Consider the following 15,909-nt stretch of genomic DNA (forward strand, 5'->3'; position numbering starts at 1 on the left):
GTTGCTCCGTGTAAAGATGTCAGCCACGCGAATCAAGAGTCTCCTCCCCAATGCAGGCCTTTCACCTTATCTTTAATGTTGCCTTGTCTCTCTGATGCTCTCACAGTTAGTTACCTGCTGAGGTAACTTCTGAGACAAACACACAAGAGCAGAAATCAGGCCATTCAGCCGATCGGGTCAGCTCCAACATTCAGTCGTGGCTGATAAGCTTCTCAACCCCATGCTCCCCAGAACCCTTGATATTCAAGAACCTATTTAACTCAACCTTAAACATGCTCTGTGACCTGGCCTCCACAGCCTTCTGTGGTAGTGAATTCCTTAGATTCACCACTCTCTGGCTGAAGAAGTTTCTTCTTATCTCCATTCTAAAAGGTCTCTTCCCTCTACTCTAAGGCTGTGCCCTCAGGTCTTAGACTCTCCTACCAATGAGAACACCTTCCCAGCATCTACTCTATCCAGTAGATTTAGTACTCTGTATGTTTCATTCCCTCCGCCCCCCCCCCATATCCTTCTAAACTCCATTGAGGATAAAACCAGAGTTCTCAAATGTTGCTCATGTGTTCAGCTTTTCATTCCTAGGACCATACAACCACATCCTATGGTTGTGAATTTAACATCTGCTTCCTATCTGTTGAAAGAAATACTTGCCGGTTCCCTGTTGGACGTCCTGAGTCTGCATCATGTATGTACGGCCTCCACTGTTACCAGACACCAATAAGGGGAAGTGTTCCAGCATGTTCAGGATATTAAAAGACAATACCAACCCTGGCAACATCCTTGTCAATCTTTTCCGCAGCCTTTAAAGTTTCACAACGCCTTTCCTGTTGCAGGCGAAACCGGAACTAAATGCAGTATTCCAAAATGTGGCCTCACCGATGTGCTGCACAGCTGCATCACGACCTCCCAACTTCAGTACCTGATCTACTGACCAATAAAAACAAGTGTACCAACAGTCACCTTCACTGTCCTGCCTACCTGCGATTCCACCTGCAAAAGGAACTATGAACCTGCACCCCAAGGTCTCTTTGCTCAGCAACGTTCCCCAAGATCCTGCTATTAAGTAAGAGTCCTGCTCTGATTCGCCCTTCCGAAACGCAGCACCTCTCATTTATCTAAATTAAACTCCACCTGCCACTCCTGAGCCCTTCTGATGTACTCAGAGCTGACCTTCATTGTCCGCTGCACCAATTTTAATGACATCTGCAAACTTATTAACCATTCCTCTTGCGTTCACATCAAAATCATTAATATTAAAGTGTCAGGAAGGCAGTGGACCCAGCACCAATCCCTTGTGGCACAACACTAGTCACAGGCCTCCAGTCTGAAAAGCAACCCTGTGTCCCCTACCTTCAAGCCAATTTTGTATCCAAGAGCGAGCTTTCCCTGTGATCTCACCTTGCTAACCAGTCTACTGTGCGGAATCTGGTCAAATGCCTTGCTTAGGTCCACACAGACAATGTCCAACTCTCTGCCTTCAATCTTCTTCAAAAGACAATCAAATTATTTACCCAGCTTTATGCACTTTAAGACATCCAGCACCTCATCCTCTCTGATGTGGACACTTAAGACATCACTATTTATTTCTCCAGCTTCCTTATCCTCGTTTAGTATCTCGCCCATCTCTCTTGCAGTTGCACACAGAGGGCCTTGTTGATCTTTTGCGGGGGATGGGGGGGCTCCCCTCTCCCTGATTCCTCTTTTGTCATTGATATATTTGTAGAGTCCCTTTGGATTCTCCTTCAGCCTTTTTGCCCTCATGATTTCCCTCTTCAGCATATTCCTCCTGGCCTTGAGGGATTCGCTCTATCCCCAGCTGTCCAGACCTGCCACAATGCCTCCTTTCTCTTGACCAGGGCCTCAAATTCTGTCATCCAGCATTCCCTACCAACCTTGGCCCTTCATGCTAACAGGAACGTACTGCCTCTCATTCTTGAAGGCCTCTCACTTTCCAGCCGTCCCTTTACCCGCGAGTATCTGCCCCGGTCAGCTTTTGAAAATTCTTGTTAAAATTGGCAAATTTAGAACTTTAAACTTTTTGATATATCTATTGTGTTTCCATAACTAATTTTGACAGGAACAAAATTACCAGTGGCCCCAAAGAGCTCCCCCCACTGACCTCAGTCACTCGTCCTATTTCCCAAGAAAAGGTCACATTCTGCTCCTTGTCTGGTGCGTACATCACACACTGAATGGTGACATTTTCCTGTACACACTTAAATTCCTTTCCATACAAGCCCTTAATACTGTGGCAGCCCTAGTCTATGCTTGGACAATTAAAACCCCCTTACCATCATGAGCCTATCATTCTTACAGATAACAGATCTCCTTTCAAACTTGCTTCTTGAATTTCCCACTGACTATTGGGGTGGGGGGTGGGAAGGGAGGGCCCCACAATACAATCCCAATTCGGTGATCATCCCTTTCATATCTCAGTTCCATCCAGTGGATGTACTTCCAAGAATATCTTCCCATAATGTCATCCCTAACCAAAAACACCACTCTGAACGGGGAACAACCCTCCACCTCCATCCTCGGTCTCCTACCATCAAGCCAACTTTGGCTAGCTCTCCCTGGATCCCACGTTTTTAGATTAGATTAGATTACTTAGTGTGGAAACAGGCCCTTCGGCCCAACAAGTCCACACTGACCCTCCGAAGAGCAACCAACCCACACCCATTCCCCTGCATTTTACCCTTTCACCTAACACTGCGGGCAATTTAGCATGGCCAATTCACCTAACCTGCACATTTTTGGACTGTGGGAGGAAACCAGAGCACCCGGAGGAAACCCACGCAGACACGGGGAGAATGTGCAAACTCCACACAGACAATTGCCTGAGGCGGGAATCGAACCCCAGTCTCTGGCGCTGTGAGGCAGCAGTGCTAACCACTTTGCCACCGTGCCGCCCACAAACGTTAGCCAACCTTTACATTACATTACATTACATTACAGTGTGGAAACAGGCTCTTCGGCCCAACAAGTCCACACCGACCCGCTGAAGCGCAACCCATCCATACCCCTACATTTACCTAACACTACGGGCAATTTAGCATGGCCATTTCACCTGACCGGAACATCTTTGGACTGTGGGAGGAAACCGGAGCACCCGGAGGAAACCCACGCAGACACGGGGAGAACGTGCAAACTCCACACAGTCAGTTGCCTGAGGCGGGAATTGAAGCCAGGTCTCTGGCGCTGTGGGGCAGCAGTGCTAACCACTGTGCTTACTCAGCAGTCTATTGACTGCCCTGCCTTCATCCACCGTTTCGGTCACCTCTTCAACATAAACTCAATCAAGTTTGAGACACACGATTTCCGACAGCGTTGAAACACGGGAACGTGTGAAATAACAGACGGTTCAGGTGCTGACTGGGATGGAATGACTGGGCAGACAGGGAACGCCAGGTATAACACAGCACTGTCACCCAGCTGTAGGAGCTCCAAATGGTCTCATTCAAATCACTCAATGGGATTCCCCAGAGGCTCAGAAATACACAAAGATACATCTACACACTCTTGATGAAACACACACACACACACACACCCAACTTAAACAGGCACATTCACATACACACTGAACTTCCTGTCCAATTGGACGGCCAACAGCAACCCCACTGTTCAATTGGTTCGTTAAAAATCTTGGTACCTGGAAGCTCATGATGCCAGAGAAAGCAGTCTAAGGATCGTGCGAGAGACTGACCTTCCAAGTTCACTTCCGTTCTCTGAAACTGTTTAATCTACACAGAGTGAGCAATGACACATTAACAATGACACCCGGCGACCAACCCCCAGTCAGAGATTGCGCTCGACACAGGAAACATTAGCCTCTACATGTCCTGTCGAAATCACAGACGATACTAAAACCGCACAAATGTGATGATGAAGGGAGATGAGAGAGAAAGACGATGGCGCCGTTGCGATTTGGTGATCAGACGCTCCGGTGAAATCAAACTGATGGAAGTTGCATCGTCGCTTATAATTTACAAACAGAATTGCGACGTCCGTGTGCTGCCTCACTCACATCTTCCGTGAACATCGCATTGGAGATTTAAGAGCAAGTGGCCCCACTGCATCTTGCACAAAATCACTTTCGCCACACAGGCACGCCTGCTCTTGAATAGTTTGCCCCAGCTCAGAGGGACGTTACAGGGACCACTACTTCCGAATGACACTGCTCTATCGCCACAGGAAACAGGAGCCCATTGTCCAGGCTGACCCTCCACTGAGGGACTACTGCCCAGAGACAGGCAGCATCCTTCATGTAGGGCACGTGGCAGCTCTGAAAACACCACCTTCCAATCCCTCTTTGTAGAGGCAAGCCCGTAAAAGGAAAAGCCTTCCCTTAAATCAGCACCTCCCGGTCAGAGGAGAAGGGTTCATCTTTCTGCTGGTTTCTCAAAATGCGCACAGATGCTTCAATTATCTTTTCAAATCGAATCAAAAAGCCATTCTGCGTTTTACAGGATGTGTGTTTTTTTTTAAAATATTCCACCTTGCACAAAAAAAAGGTCACTTTTCCCCCCCGCTGTTTGTTCTTCAGGTAACTTTGCAAATAACTATAATAAAGCTGAAGACACACAGAAGACTAAAGACAGTTGTTTGGTCGCTCAGAACTTGAGGATTTGAAAAAAATAAAAAGATTCGTGTTGCTCTAATGAGCATGAGACCACGCAAAAAAAAAAAAGCTGTAACAAAATGCGCCATTTTTCAAGCAATTGCTGAGAGCAAAATAGTTAGCCTTCGTCGTTAAGCTGCAGCTTTGACATTCCTTGACCAAAAATATTTGGGAGATTGTTCCTCTGATGATCTATTGGCACAGAACCACAGTCTGCAAGCAGATAAGAGCATTTTAAAAGTGACCCCCGTCACACTGAGTAAGATGTCCCCGTCGTTTCAATCATCGTTCTTTCGTAATGTGACAGTTTAGCGTATCCTCAAGTTCTGGGAAAATAAAAAAGGTCATGTCGGAATTGAAAACGTTAACTCTGTCCTTCTCTCGGGATCCGATGAGTCACTTCCAATATTTTCTGTCCCACAAAATAGTAAACTTCAGCCAGTTTATTGAGTCGTTAACATTGGCAGACGCAAACCTAATGACGTCAGTTGCATCTGAGATGGACAGTCTACTGTCAGCACAGAAAAGCAGTGCAGTCTGGTTACCTATGGATTTGCTGGTGTCTCAGGAGGTGTTGCGATTGAGTGAACTCCATCCCACAGACCGAGCAGCTGAAAGGCTGATCCACACTGTGGACCCGCTGGTGTGTCAGCAGCTGGGATGACCACGGGAATCCTTTCCCGCACACGGAGCAGGTGAACGGCTTCTCCCCCGTGTGAGTGCGCCGGTGCTCCTGGAGGTCGCTCGCCTGCCTGAAGGTCTTCCCGCAGGACGCGCACCTGTACGGGCCCTCCTTCGTGTGGAAGTAGTGGTGCGACTGGACGGCGTCTATCTGATCGAACCTCTCCCCGCACACGAAGCAAGCGAACGGCTTCTGCCCCGTGTGAATCCGCTGGTGCTCGGTGAGCAGGGAGGAAGACTTGAAGCCGTGCCCGCAGGTCGTGCAGCTGAACGGCTTCTCCTCGGTGTGGACCCGCTGGTGCAGGGAAAGGCCGGACGACTGAGTGAACCTCCTCCCGCACTCGGAGCAGGTGAACGGCCTCTCCCCGGTGTGAATGCGCCGGTGTATATCCAGCCGGGACGAACAAGTGAACCTTTTACCGCAGTCCTCACACTTCCACGGTTTCTCCATGGCGCTGGTTGTGTGTGTCTCTCTTGACCGCACGAGTGATTCTTTCACCACTGAGAGTAGTGGGGTACTGTTTCAGGCTATTCAGGCTCTTGGCACAGTGAATGCGCTCGAACACCCTCCCTTGAGAGTGTGTGCGTGTGTCTCAGTGCTTTTCCACTCTCACCTGATTGAAATGTTCTCCCCTGTACACAATAGAGGAACGTTTCTCCTTCCACATTCCAAACCTGACAATCGCCAAATACCTGATGAATCGAGCAACTCTATTCAATCTTGATGTGATGCTTGGTTTCCATTTCCCAACTTCAAATCATATCCTTCCGATACCTGGAAAAGGAACATATAAAATGATTAACTGTACACAGAGCTAGAGATTCAGAACAACAATTACAGTTACTTCAGAATAGTATTTTTCTCCGCCTCTTGTTCCCTCAAAGTTACAAATCCTCATCCCATACAGTTTCTTCCCACAGAACTTTTCCTATTCACGTATCTATCCAAAAGTCTTTTCAATGTTATAACTGTTCCCACACCTACCACTTCCTCTGGCAGCTCATTCCAAATGTGAACTACCTTGTGAGAGAAAAAGTTGTCGCTCAGTTCCCTTTGAAATCTATCTTTCTCCTCTCCCCCTAGTTTCAAACAGTCCCACCCTAGGGAAAAAGACCTGCACTGTTCACCTTATTTATGCCCCTCAGGATTTCATAAGCTTCCACAAGTTTGCCCCTCCGCCTCCCACACTCCAGTGACAACATCCAAGTGAATCTTTTCTGAACCCTCTCCAATTTAATAATATCCTTCCTATAGCGGGCCGACCAGAACTGTGCACAGTACTCCAAAAGTGGCCTCGTCGAAATCCCTGTACAACATCAATATGATGTCCCAACTCCTATACTCAAAAGGAATGAGCAATGAAGGTGAGTATGCTAGATGGCTTTTTAACCACCCTATCTGCGATGCAACTTTCAAATAACTATGCTCCCGAACACCTAGGACTCTCTGCTCAAATACAACAGCATTTAAAAGGCATCTGGATGGGGACATGAACAGAAAGTATTTAGAGGGATATGGGCCAAATGGGACTAGATTAATTGGGAATATATGGACAGCTCGGGCAAAGTGTGTTTCCATCCTATAGATCTCTATGATAACACTACCTTGAGCTCTGTCATTACCTGTATAATTCATTCTCTTGTTTTTTTTAACCAAAATACAACACCTCGCATTTATCCAAATTAAACTCCATCTGCCACTCCTCAGCCCACTGAGCCAAATCGATTAAGAACACTTTGCAGTCAAGATAACCATCCTCACTGTCCAATGGATCACCAATTTTGGTGCCATCTGCAAACTTACCACACTTTCGATATTCACATCCAAATCATTTACATAAATGACCAACAGCAAACCCAGTTATAGAGTCACGGGGTTGCATAGCACAAAAACAGACTAGTCGCAGCACCAGGGTCCCGGGTTCGGTTCCAGCCTCGGGCACATTCTCCCCGTGTCTGCGTGGGTTTCCTCCCACAGTCACAAAGATGTGCAGGGCAGGTGAATTGGCCCTGCTAAATTGTCCAGAGTGTTAGGTGCATTAGTCAGAGGGAAATGGGTCTGGGTGGGTTACCCCCCCGGAGGATCGGGGGGGGGGGGGGTGGACTGGCGGGGCCGAAGGGCCCGTTTCCACGCTGTAAGGAATCTAACGTAACCTCATCCCTGCCGACTAGACGCCCCAAATTAATCCAGTTGCATTTCTCAGCACTTGGCCCATAGCCCTCTACACCCTTCCTATTCACGTATCCGTCCAGATGCCTTTTAAGTGCTGTCATTGTACCAGCTTGCCCCTTTTTAAATCTTTGCAATCTCACCCTAAACCCATGCCCTCCAGTTCTGGGCTGAGCTGTTTTATTACCTCCCCCCCTTCCCCCTTAACGTATGACAGAGCACACCCACCACCAGGCCCTGACCTGAGCCAGGGTTGCCTCAGATATTTCCAGAGAAGGAGGACGCAGCACCCCCATCTTGCAAGCTGCAAACCAGGGAAGCTGCCAACCCGGAAACGGGCTTGCAGTCACGTGACCACCACACCCGGGGGTCGACTGCACCGCCACGCGCCGCCGGCTGATTGACGGCGGCCCCCAGCCAATGGGGAGGGGGCGGCCCGATGACAGGCAGGCAGGGTCCCGCCAACCAGAGCGCGGCACGGGGGCGGGGGGGGCGGGGCTTGCGCCACCAAAGTGCCCGGATGCGGCCGTTCCACCCGCAGAGTCACCGACCGTGAAGCCCAGACAAAAGCCCGAGCGGTCGCTGCCCTCAGGAACAGCGGACGGGTGGCGTGCGATTCCGAGAACGAGGCCTTTACCACGCCGGGTGTTTATAAAGCCCTCCTTACTTCACCCGATGGCCTGGACCCGTCCTTCCGCGTCCGACGGAACGACTCGATCGCAGCGCGACGTCCGGAGCGAGCGTTTCGAGTCGGATCGGGTCCCGGCCGTGCGCATGCTCCTCGCCGCGGAGCCCCGGGTGGGGTGGGGGGGGGAGGAGGAGGAGGGTGATGGACGGCGCGTCTCGGCCAGTAAGGAGGGCCGAGGGGGCGGGGCTGGCGACGCGCCGGCCAATCGGCACGAGCGGGGCCGGCGGACCGGGCGGAGCCGCCCAACCAATCGGAGTCAAAGGGACGGGCGGAGCCGGATCGAACCAATCGGAATGAAAGGATGGGCGGGGCTGGAGGACCGAGCGGGGTGCTGGTCCTCCCAAGCGCTGGGTGGGAGTGGATGGGCGGGGCTGGAGGACCTGGCGAGCGGCTGGTCCTCCAAGCAAATGGAATGAGCGCAGCAAACAAAAGCTGAAATTGACTCAGGAGAAACAGGAAGAAAACATTTCGTTTTGATCCTGCTGCAAGAACTCACGGCACGCTTTTTGGGGGGGGGGGTGCAAAAAAAAGGTGGCATTTTATTTATGCTGGATCAAAGTGGTTCGATTTGACTTGCATTGTCGCATTTAATCGGATTTATGATTGTCACACACGTCCCTGGGTGCAGTGGAAAGTTTTGTTTTGCATGCAGCACAGGCAGGGTGACTGAGGGGAGGGGAGGGGGCGAGGAATACAAAGCTACGAGCTGCAGAGAAAGTGCACAAAAAGCAAGTTCGACGTGAGATTCGGGAGGTCCATTCAGCTGTTCAATGACAGGTAAGTGTTAGAAACGAAAATCGCTTCTCAATAATCGCTCTAGACAAATTCAGGAAAACAAAGTTTTATTAACAAGTCAAGTCTGCAGAGTCGGGCACCCTTAAAGAAAAGGCGCGCTGAGGCTTACAAAGTCTCCATTATTTATAGGACAAGTCCCTCCTCTCCTTGGCTCCAACAAGCCATGAGGTTCACATTCTTAAAAACATCATTATTTTTATCACAAAGTCTGCAACAAAAGGCTCCAGAGTCTCCAAAGTTTGTTGTTTTTCTCACCCTGTAGTCTTATCAGTCAAAAGCTTTAATCTTGAAACAGATGTCTCAAGTCGTACTCCCATCCTGGAGTCTTATCAGCGAAGGACTCATCCTTCTCTGCTGTGTGAATGGCTTCATTAATCAAGAGCCTGCTTGCTTTTACTATAGCTCACAAATTGTCAGCATTCTGCACAATTTAAACTACTCTACTTTTGAGTATATAAAATGGTTGTTAGAAAAGAAACAAAGGTTTTGTCTTTTATTATAGATCAGTCTGTGGTCCAGGCACATCTTAAAGTTTAAACCGAAATTACCTCTTACATAAGCGTGCAGCCAGCAGTAAAGAAAGGCAAATGGTATGTTCACTATCCTACCTCCTTGCGACTCCACTTTCAAGGAGCTATGAACCCGCACTCCAGGGTCTCTTTGTTCAGCAGCACTCCCCCCGGGACCTTAACCATTAAGTGTTGGCCCTCATTGCGAGAGGTTTTGAGTACTGGAGCAGGGATGTGTTGTTGCAGCTCTGCAAGGGCCCCGGCGAGGCCACGTCTACAGTACTGTGTGCAGTTTTGGTCTCCTTTTCTGAGGAAGGATGCTGTTGCTCTCTAGGGAGTGCAGCGAAGGTTTGCCAGGTGTTGGCGGTTCTGATGCATGTGGAGAGATTGACGAGGTTAGGATCGTTTTTTGCAGGAGTTCAGATGAGCAAGGAGGGATCTGATAGTGACTTATAAAATTCTCACAGGACCACACAGGGTAGATGCCGGGAGGATGTTCCCTCTGGTGGGCAATTGAGTTGGGTGATTAGCCGTGATCGTGATGAATGAAATCTTGGATTATTGTGTACAATTCAGATGTCCCTCCTATAGGAAGGATGCTGTGAAAGTTGAAAGAGTTCAGAAAAAATTTACAAGTATTTGCCAGAGTTGGAGGATTTGAACTACAGGGAGAGGCTGAATCGACTGGGGCTGTTTTCCCTGGAACGTTGGAGGCTGAGGGGTGACCTTATAGAGGTTGATAAAATCATGACGGTCATGGATTCGGTAAATAGACAAGGCGTTTTCCCTGGGGTGGGTAAGTCCAGAACGAGGGGGCATAGGTTTAAGGTGAGAGGGGAAAGATTTAAAAGGGACCTAAGGGGCAACTTTTTTCACGCAGAGGGTGTTGCATGTATGGAATGAGCTGCCGAAGGAAGTCTTGGAGAGTGGTAAAATTACAACATTTGAAAAGCATCTGGATCAGTATATGAATAGGAAAGGTTGAGAGGAATATGGACCAAGTGTTGGCAAATGGGACTGGATTAGGTTAGAATATCTGGTTGGCATGGATGAGTTTGAACAAAGAAGGGTCTGTTTCCATGCTGTATGCTTCCTCCCATCCAGTATCCTGCAAAGAACTCTTAATTCCTCAATCTCTGTCACGTCTGCCTGGATGAGGAGACATTCCACTCCCAAGCATCCCAGGTGTCCACCTATTTTGAACAACATGCTTTTCCCCCTCTGTCATCCAGGACAACACTCCACCGCACCTCCTCCATTCCCTGCTCCACTGCTCTAAATCCCCCGCCCCCCCCGCCAAATGCAATAAAGACAGGATCCCCCTTGTTCTCACTTACCACCCCACCAGTCTCTGCATTCAACTTAACATCCTTAAACACTTCTGCCAACTCTAATTAGACCCCACCCACCAAGAACATCTTCCCCTCTTTACCCTTCTCTGCCTTCCGCAAGGACCGCCTTCTTCGCCAATCCTTGTTTGGCACCACTCTCCCCTCCAGTACCCTGTAAAAGATGCAAAACCTGGCAGCAACCACCCCCCCCTCACCTCCATTCAGAGCCCCAATACAGTCCTTCCAGGTGACACAGAGGTCCACCTGCATCTCCTCCAATAGAGTTTGCTGTATCCAGTGCTTCTGATGTGGTCTTCTCTGTATTGGCGAGACCAAGTATAAATTCAGGGCATCTCAGCCAGGCCCGCAGGGGCCGACCTGACCTCCCAGTCACTGCCTATTTCAATTCCCCCTTCCCACTCCCTTTCCCAACATGACCATCCTTGGCCTCCTCCATTGCCACTGCAAATCAGACCGCAAATTGGAGGAGGAACAACACCTCATCTTCTGCCTGGGCAGTCTACAGCCTGGAGGATTCAACATTGAGTCCTGCACTTTCAAAAAATCCTCCCTTTCCATCCCCTGGCTCCCTTTCCAACCCCTTCCTCTCCCTTCCATTCCTCTGATCGACCCTTCCTTCCAGCTACCAACCGGATAGATCGCTCTCATCGACCGATCAGGCCTTACCCTCTACTTGTGTTTGCCTATCCCGACCTCACCGTTCTGCCCCTCCCCCCCACCCAAATCTCTCTCTCACTTCCCTCCTCCCCACCCCCCACTTTATCTGGAGCTCCCCAACCCCTAGTCCTGAAGAAGGGTTACACCCAAAACATTGACTTCTCCACCTCCTGATGCTGCCTGGCTTGCTCTGTTCTTCCAGCCTCCTGCTTGCCTACCTTCCATGAATAGCAGAGCAGGCTCGAAGGGCCGAATGGCCTCTTCATGCTCCTGTCTTCTACGTTTCTGTGCCAGGGAAGGAGAGATGTTGATCAGTTATACTGGGGGCTATGCGTAGGCAAAAATGTGTTGCAAAAAACCCCAGGTGGGGTGGGTAATAGACAAGGAACAAAGTGATCATGTTCTAAAATAGTTAAACTCAATGCTGGGTCCTGAAGATGATGAGGCACCAAACAGAAGATGAGATTCATCTCAGCCTGGCCTCCCCTGTCAACAGCATAATTACCACCTCTTCCTTGCCGCTAACAATTCGAGTCATAGAGATGTATAGCACAGACCCTTCAGTCCAACTCGTCCATGCTGACCAGATATTCGAACCTAATCTGGTCCCATTTGCTACAACAGTTCTGAAGAAGGATCACAAAACGTTAACTCTGTTTCTCAGTGTCCAGACGCCGCAGTGTTTCTGCAGAAATCTTTGTTTTATGGTGGCATTTAACAAAGTTTATAAAGTGAAGGTTTGTGTCTGTGACTGCCACAGTATCATCGATTGTCGTAAAATCCTAAAATATGCAACAAAGTTTTCTTTAAAAAGTGTTGGAAAACTCAGCAGGCGTGGATGGCACGGTGGCTCAGGGGTTAGCACTGCTGCCTAACAACGCCAGGGACTCTGGTTCGATTCCACCCTCAGGCAGCAGTGTACATACGTTCTCCCCTCGTGTCTGAATGAATTGAATTTATTGTCACGTGTACCAAGACGCAATGAAAAGCTTTGTCGTGCGAGCAATACAGGCGGATCACAGAGTTAAGATTACTTTACTTTACAGTGTGGAAACAGGCCCTTCGGCCCAACAAGTCCACACCGACCAAACCACCCATATCCCTACATTTACCCCTTACCTAACACTATGGGCAATTTAGCGTGGCCAATTCACCTGACCTGCACATCTTTGGACTGTGGGAGGAAACCGGAGCACCCGGAGGAAACCCACGCAGACACGGGGAGAATGTGCAAACTCCACACAGTCAGTCGCCTGAGGTGGGAATTGAACCCGGGTCTCTGGCGCTGTGAGGCAGCAGTGCTAACCACTATGCCACCCACGAAGTAGCATACATAGTAAATAATAGGTAAACAGAGGCAAAAACAAAAACACTGGGACAGGCAAATGTTAAGAGTTTGTGAGTCCTTTCAGTATTTTAACAACAGTCAGGTAGAAACTGTTACAAAACTGGCTGGTGCGTGTGTTCAGGCTTCTGTACCTTCTCCCCGATGGTAGAGGTTGTCGAAAAACATTGCCAGAGTGGAATAGATCCTTGAGAATGCTGGTGGCCTTTCCTTGACAGCGGGGCCTGGTAGGTGGATTCCATAGATGGGAGGTTGGGCCTTTGTGATTGTCTGGGCCGAGTTCACCACTCTCTGTAACCGTCTCCGATCTTGAATGGTACAGTTGCCATACCAGGTAGTGATACATCGAGACAAGATGCTCTCAATGGCGCACCTGTAAAGATTGCCAAATTTCCTCAGCTGTCTGAGGAAGAAGAGACATTGTTGGGCCTTTGTAACCAGTGCGTGCACATGAAGAGTCCAAGAAAGCTTGTTGTGGATGACCAGTCCCAGGAGCTTGACACTGGGTTGGTCTGCATGGGTTTCCTCTGGGCAGTCCCGTCTCCTCTCACAGATGTGCAGGTCAGGGTGGATTGGCCATGCTAAATTGCCCCGTAGTGTCCAGGGATGTACAGGCTAGGTGGGTTAGCCATGGGGAAACGCAGGGTTACAGGGATCGGGTAGGGTGTTGGGTCTGGATGGGATGCTCTTTGGAGGGTCGGTGTGGACTCGATGGGCTGAAAGGGCCGCTCCCACCCTGGAGCGACACCACGGACTGTCTGGAGAAAGAAGATAATTTAATGTTTCGTGCCTGGTATGACTCTTCTGCACCACCAGTGTTGCCGAAATGTGACTCCAGACCCACAGCAACGTGGGTCATTTTGCAACGCCTTCTGGAACGGTCCTGATAACTAAACGGTCTGAGTGGCAATTGGGGCTGGGCAACAAATGCTGGCCTTGCCAGGATGCCCACATCCCAAGATAGAATAACGAAACCAAAATCAGAATCAGGAGTCCAAGTCACTGGAGGGGGGGAGCGGAAGTAGACTCATCCCCAGCAAAATGCAAGCATTGTGATCACCTGTAAACTTGCTGGTTTGTGAGCAGATTGGATTAACTGAGCAATTTATTTCCTACCCTTGGAGCAGATGAATAGCCTCTCCCCAGTGTTCAGACAGATTAAGTGAACACTTCTCAAACTGGACTCCTAGAGCGGGACAGCACAGACCCTTCAGTCCAACTCATCCATGGCCGATCAGATATCTTTGATGAATCTAGTCCCATTTGCCAGCACTTGGCCCAAATCCCTCTAAACCCTTCCTGTTTGTATACCCATCCAGATGTTGTAATTGTACCAGCCTCCACCACAACTCTATGATTTGAATGCCACCTGCTGTGAAGTGACTTTTGAATTCAACAAAAAAAAATCCAGAGGTAAAAGCACGCCTACTAGCATGCATGTCACCACTTTTAATTAATATAAAAACCCCTCGCGGTTTCCTTTGAAGGCCAGGAACTTATCGTTGTTAGCTGATCATGTCATTCAGATCCACGGCAGCGAAGTTGATCCTCTTCTTTTTTTTTTAAACACCAAAACGAAGTTTATGACAGGGTGAATTCCACACGTCGAAAATATACTCGGAGGGAAGTGGCAGTGTAAGGACAACAATCTGCCCATCGACGTCAGCAAAGTGAAGGAGCTGGTCAATCATTTCAGGAAGTGGATTGGCAGACACGCCCCCGGCCTAGTGGTGATGGGTCGACAGCGTCAAGTCCCTGGGGGTAACGAACACCTACCATCTATCCTGGTCCACCCATGTCGATGTGACGATCAAGAAAGCACAACAATGTCTCTATTTCCTCAAGAGGCTAAGGATATTCAGCATGACCACAGCGACTCTGACCAATTTTTATAGATGCACCATATAGAGCATTCTATCTGGATGTATCACAGTGTGGTTCGGCAACTGCTGTTCCCAAGACCATAAGAAACTAGAGAGTTGTTAATGCAGCCCAGTCCGTCATGCACACCAACCTTACGTCTATTGACTCCATCTATATTTTCCGCTGCCTCAGGAAAACAACCAACATAATCAAAGACCCGGTTGTACTCCCTTTCACCCTCTTCTGTCGGGCAGAAGATATAAACGTTTGAATACACGTACTGGCAGTTTCAAGAACAGCTTCTTCCCCGCTGTTATCAGATTTTTGAACGGACCTCTCAAATGTTCATTCTGATCTCTCTCTCTCTCTCTCTCTCTCTCTCTCTCTCTCTCTGCAACTGTGTCCTGCTCCCTTGATGCACTTTGTATGGTATGGTTGCCCTGGGTAGCAGGCACATCACACTTTGCACTGTATCTACTGCATATAGCAGAATATTGCCAGGAACAGAGATTTCCTGTTCTAAAGAGAGGCTGGATAGGCGGGGACCTTTTTTTTTCCCACTAGAGCATAGGAGGTTGAGAGGTGACATTATAGAGATTGATAAAATCATAAGGTGAATGACAGGCATGTTTTTCTTAGGGTGGGGGATCGCAACAGTGGGGGACATTTTTAAGGTGAGGGGAGAGGCACGAGGGGCAATTTTCTTTACGCAGAGGGTGGTTTGCATGTGGAGTGAACTTCAAGAGGAAGTGGTGGATGCAGGTATAGTTACAACATTTAAAAGAATTGAGATAGGTACATGAATAAGGAATGTTTAGAAGGATATGGGGCAAGCACAGGCGGTCAGGTATTCAGCAAGAATTGATTGGACTGAAGGGTCTGTTTCCATGCCATATGACTCTCCGAACCTATCTCGGTACACGTGACATCAACAAATCCAGCAATCAATAAAGAAACAAAAGTACTCAGTTTGTCATTAGCTCTGAATTTTCTGTTCAATGTTATGTTACAAGTCTCACCGAAAACACTTGCAAGTGGGTGCAATGTCTAATGCCAGGTAAGACAATGACAAATGCACACCAAATCCAACAAACTCTCGAAATTTATACAGTTTGAATCCCCATATTTTTTCTTATTTCATTGTTTGCCCCCATCCTCCGCTTACGTCATTCATTTCCTTAAGACTGATCCCACAACTTCTGTTTATCCGGCCTTGTCCGTGACAAATGCCTAT

The 15,909-nt window shown here is 48.7% G+C and overlaps 1 protein-coding gene and 1 pseudogene across 3 annotated transcripts; one reads left to right on the forward strand and one right to left on the reverse strand.

Moving 5' to 3' along the window:
- Window positions 1–3,150: 3,150 nt before the first annotated feature.
- LOC122543583 (zinc finger protein 239-like) lies at window positions 3,151–8,263 on the reverse strand. 3 transcript variants are annotated; one of them, XM_043682396.1, is made up of 2 exons: window positions 8,134–8,263; window positions 3,151–6,071 (listed from the first exon to the last, which is right to left on the reverse strand). In XM_043682396.1, the coding sequence occupies exon 2, from the start codon at window positions 5,745–5,747 to the stop codon at window positions 5,157–5,159; it is 591 nt and encodes a 196-aa protein (XP_043538331.1). In that variant the 5' UTR covers window positions 5,748–6,071; window positions 8,134–8,263; the 3' UTR covers window positions 3,151–5,156. The 3 variants fall into 3 exon arrangements, with proteins under 3 accessions (XP_043538331.1, XP_043538333.1, XP_043538332.1); XM_043682398.1 differs by lacking the exon at window positions 8,134–8,263 and adding an exon at window positions 7,709–7,899; XM_043682397.1 differs by lacking the exon at window positions 8,134–8,263 and adding an exon at window positions 7,695–7,899.
- Window positions 8,264–8,506: 243 nt separating this feature from the next.
- Window positions 8,507–15,909, forward strand: part of LOC122543662 — a 36,248-nt pseudogene continuing 28,845 nt past the window's right edge.

This window comes from Chiloscyllium plagiosum, chromosome 44 (assembly GCF_004010195.1).
Source record: "Chiloscyllium plagiosum isolate BGI_BamShark_2017 chromosome 44, ASM401019v2, whole genome shotgun sequence".
Lineage (NCBI taxonomy): Eukaryota > Metazoa > Chordata > Chondrichthyes > Orectolobiformes > Hemiscylliidae > Chiloscyllium > Chiloscyllium plagiosum.

Excerpts from the sequence above, each read along its gene's own strand:
- LOC122543583 (XM_043682396.1), bottom strand. The coding sequence starts at position 5,747 with ATGGAGAAACCGTGGAAGTGTGAGGACTGCGGTAAAAGGTTCACTTGT.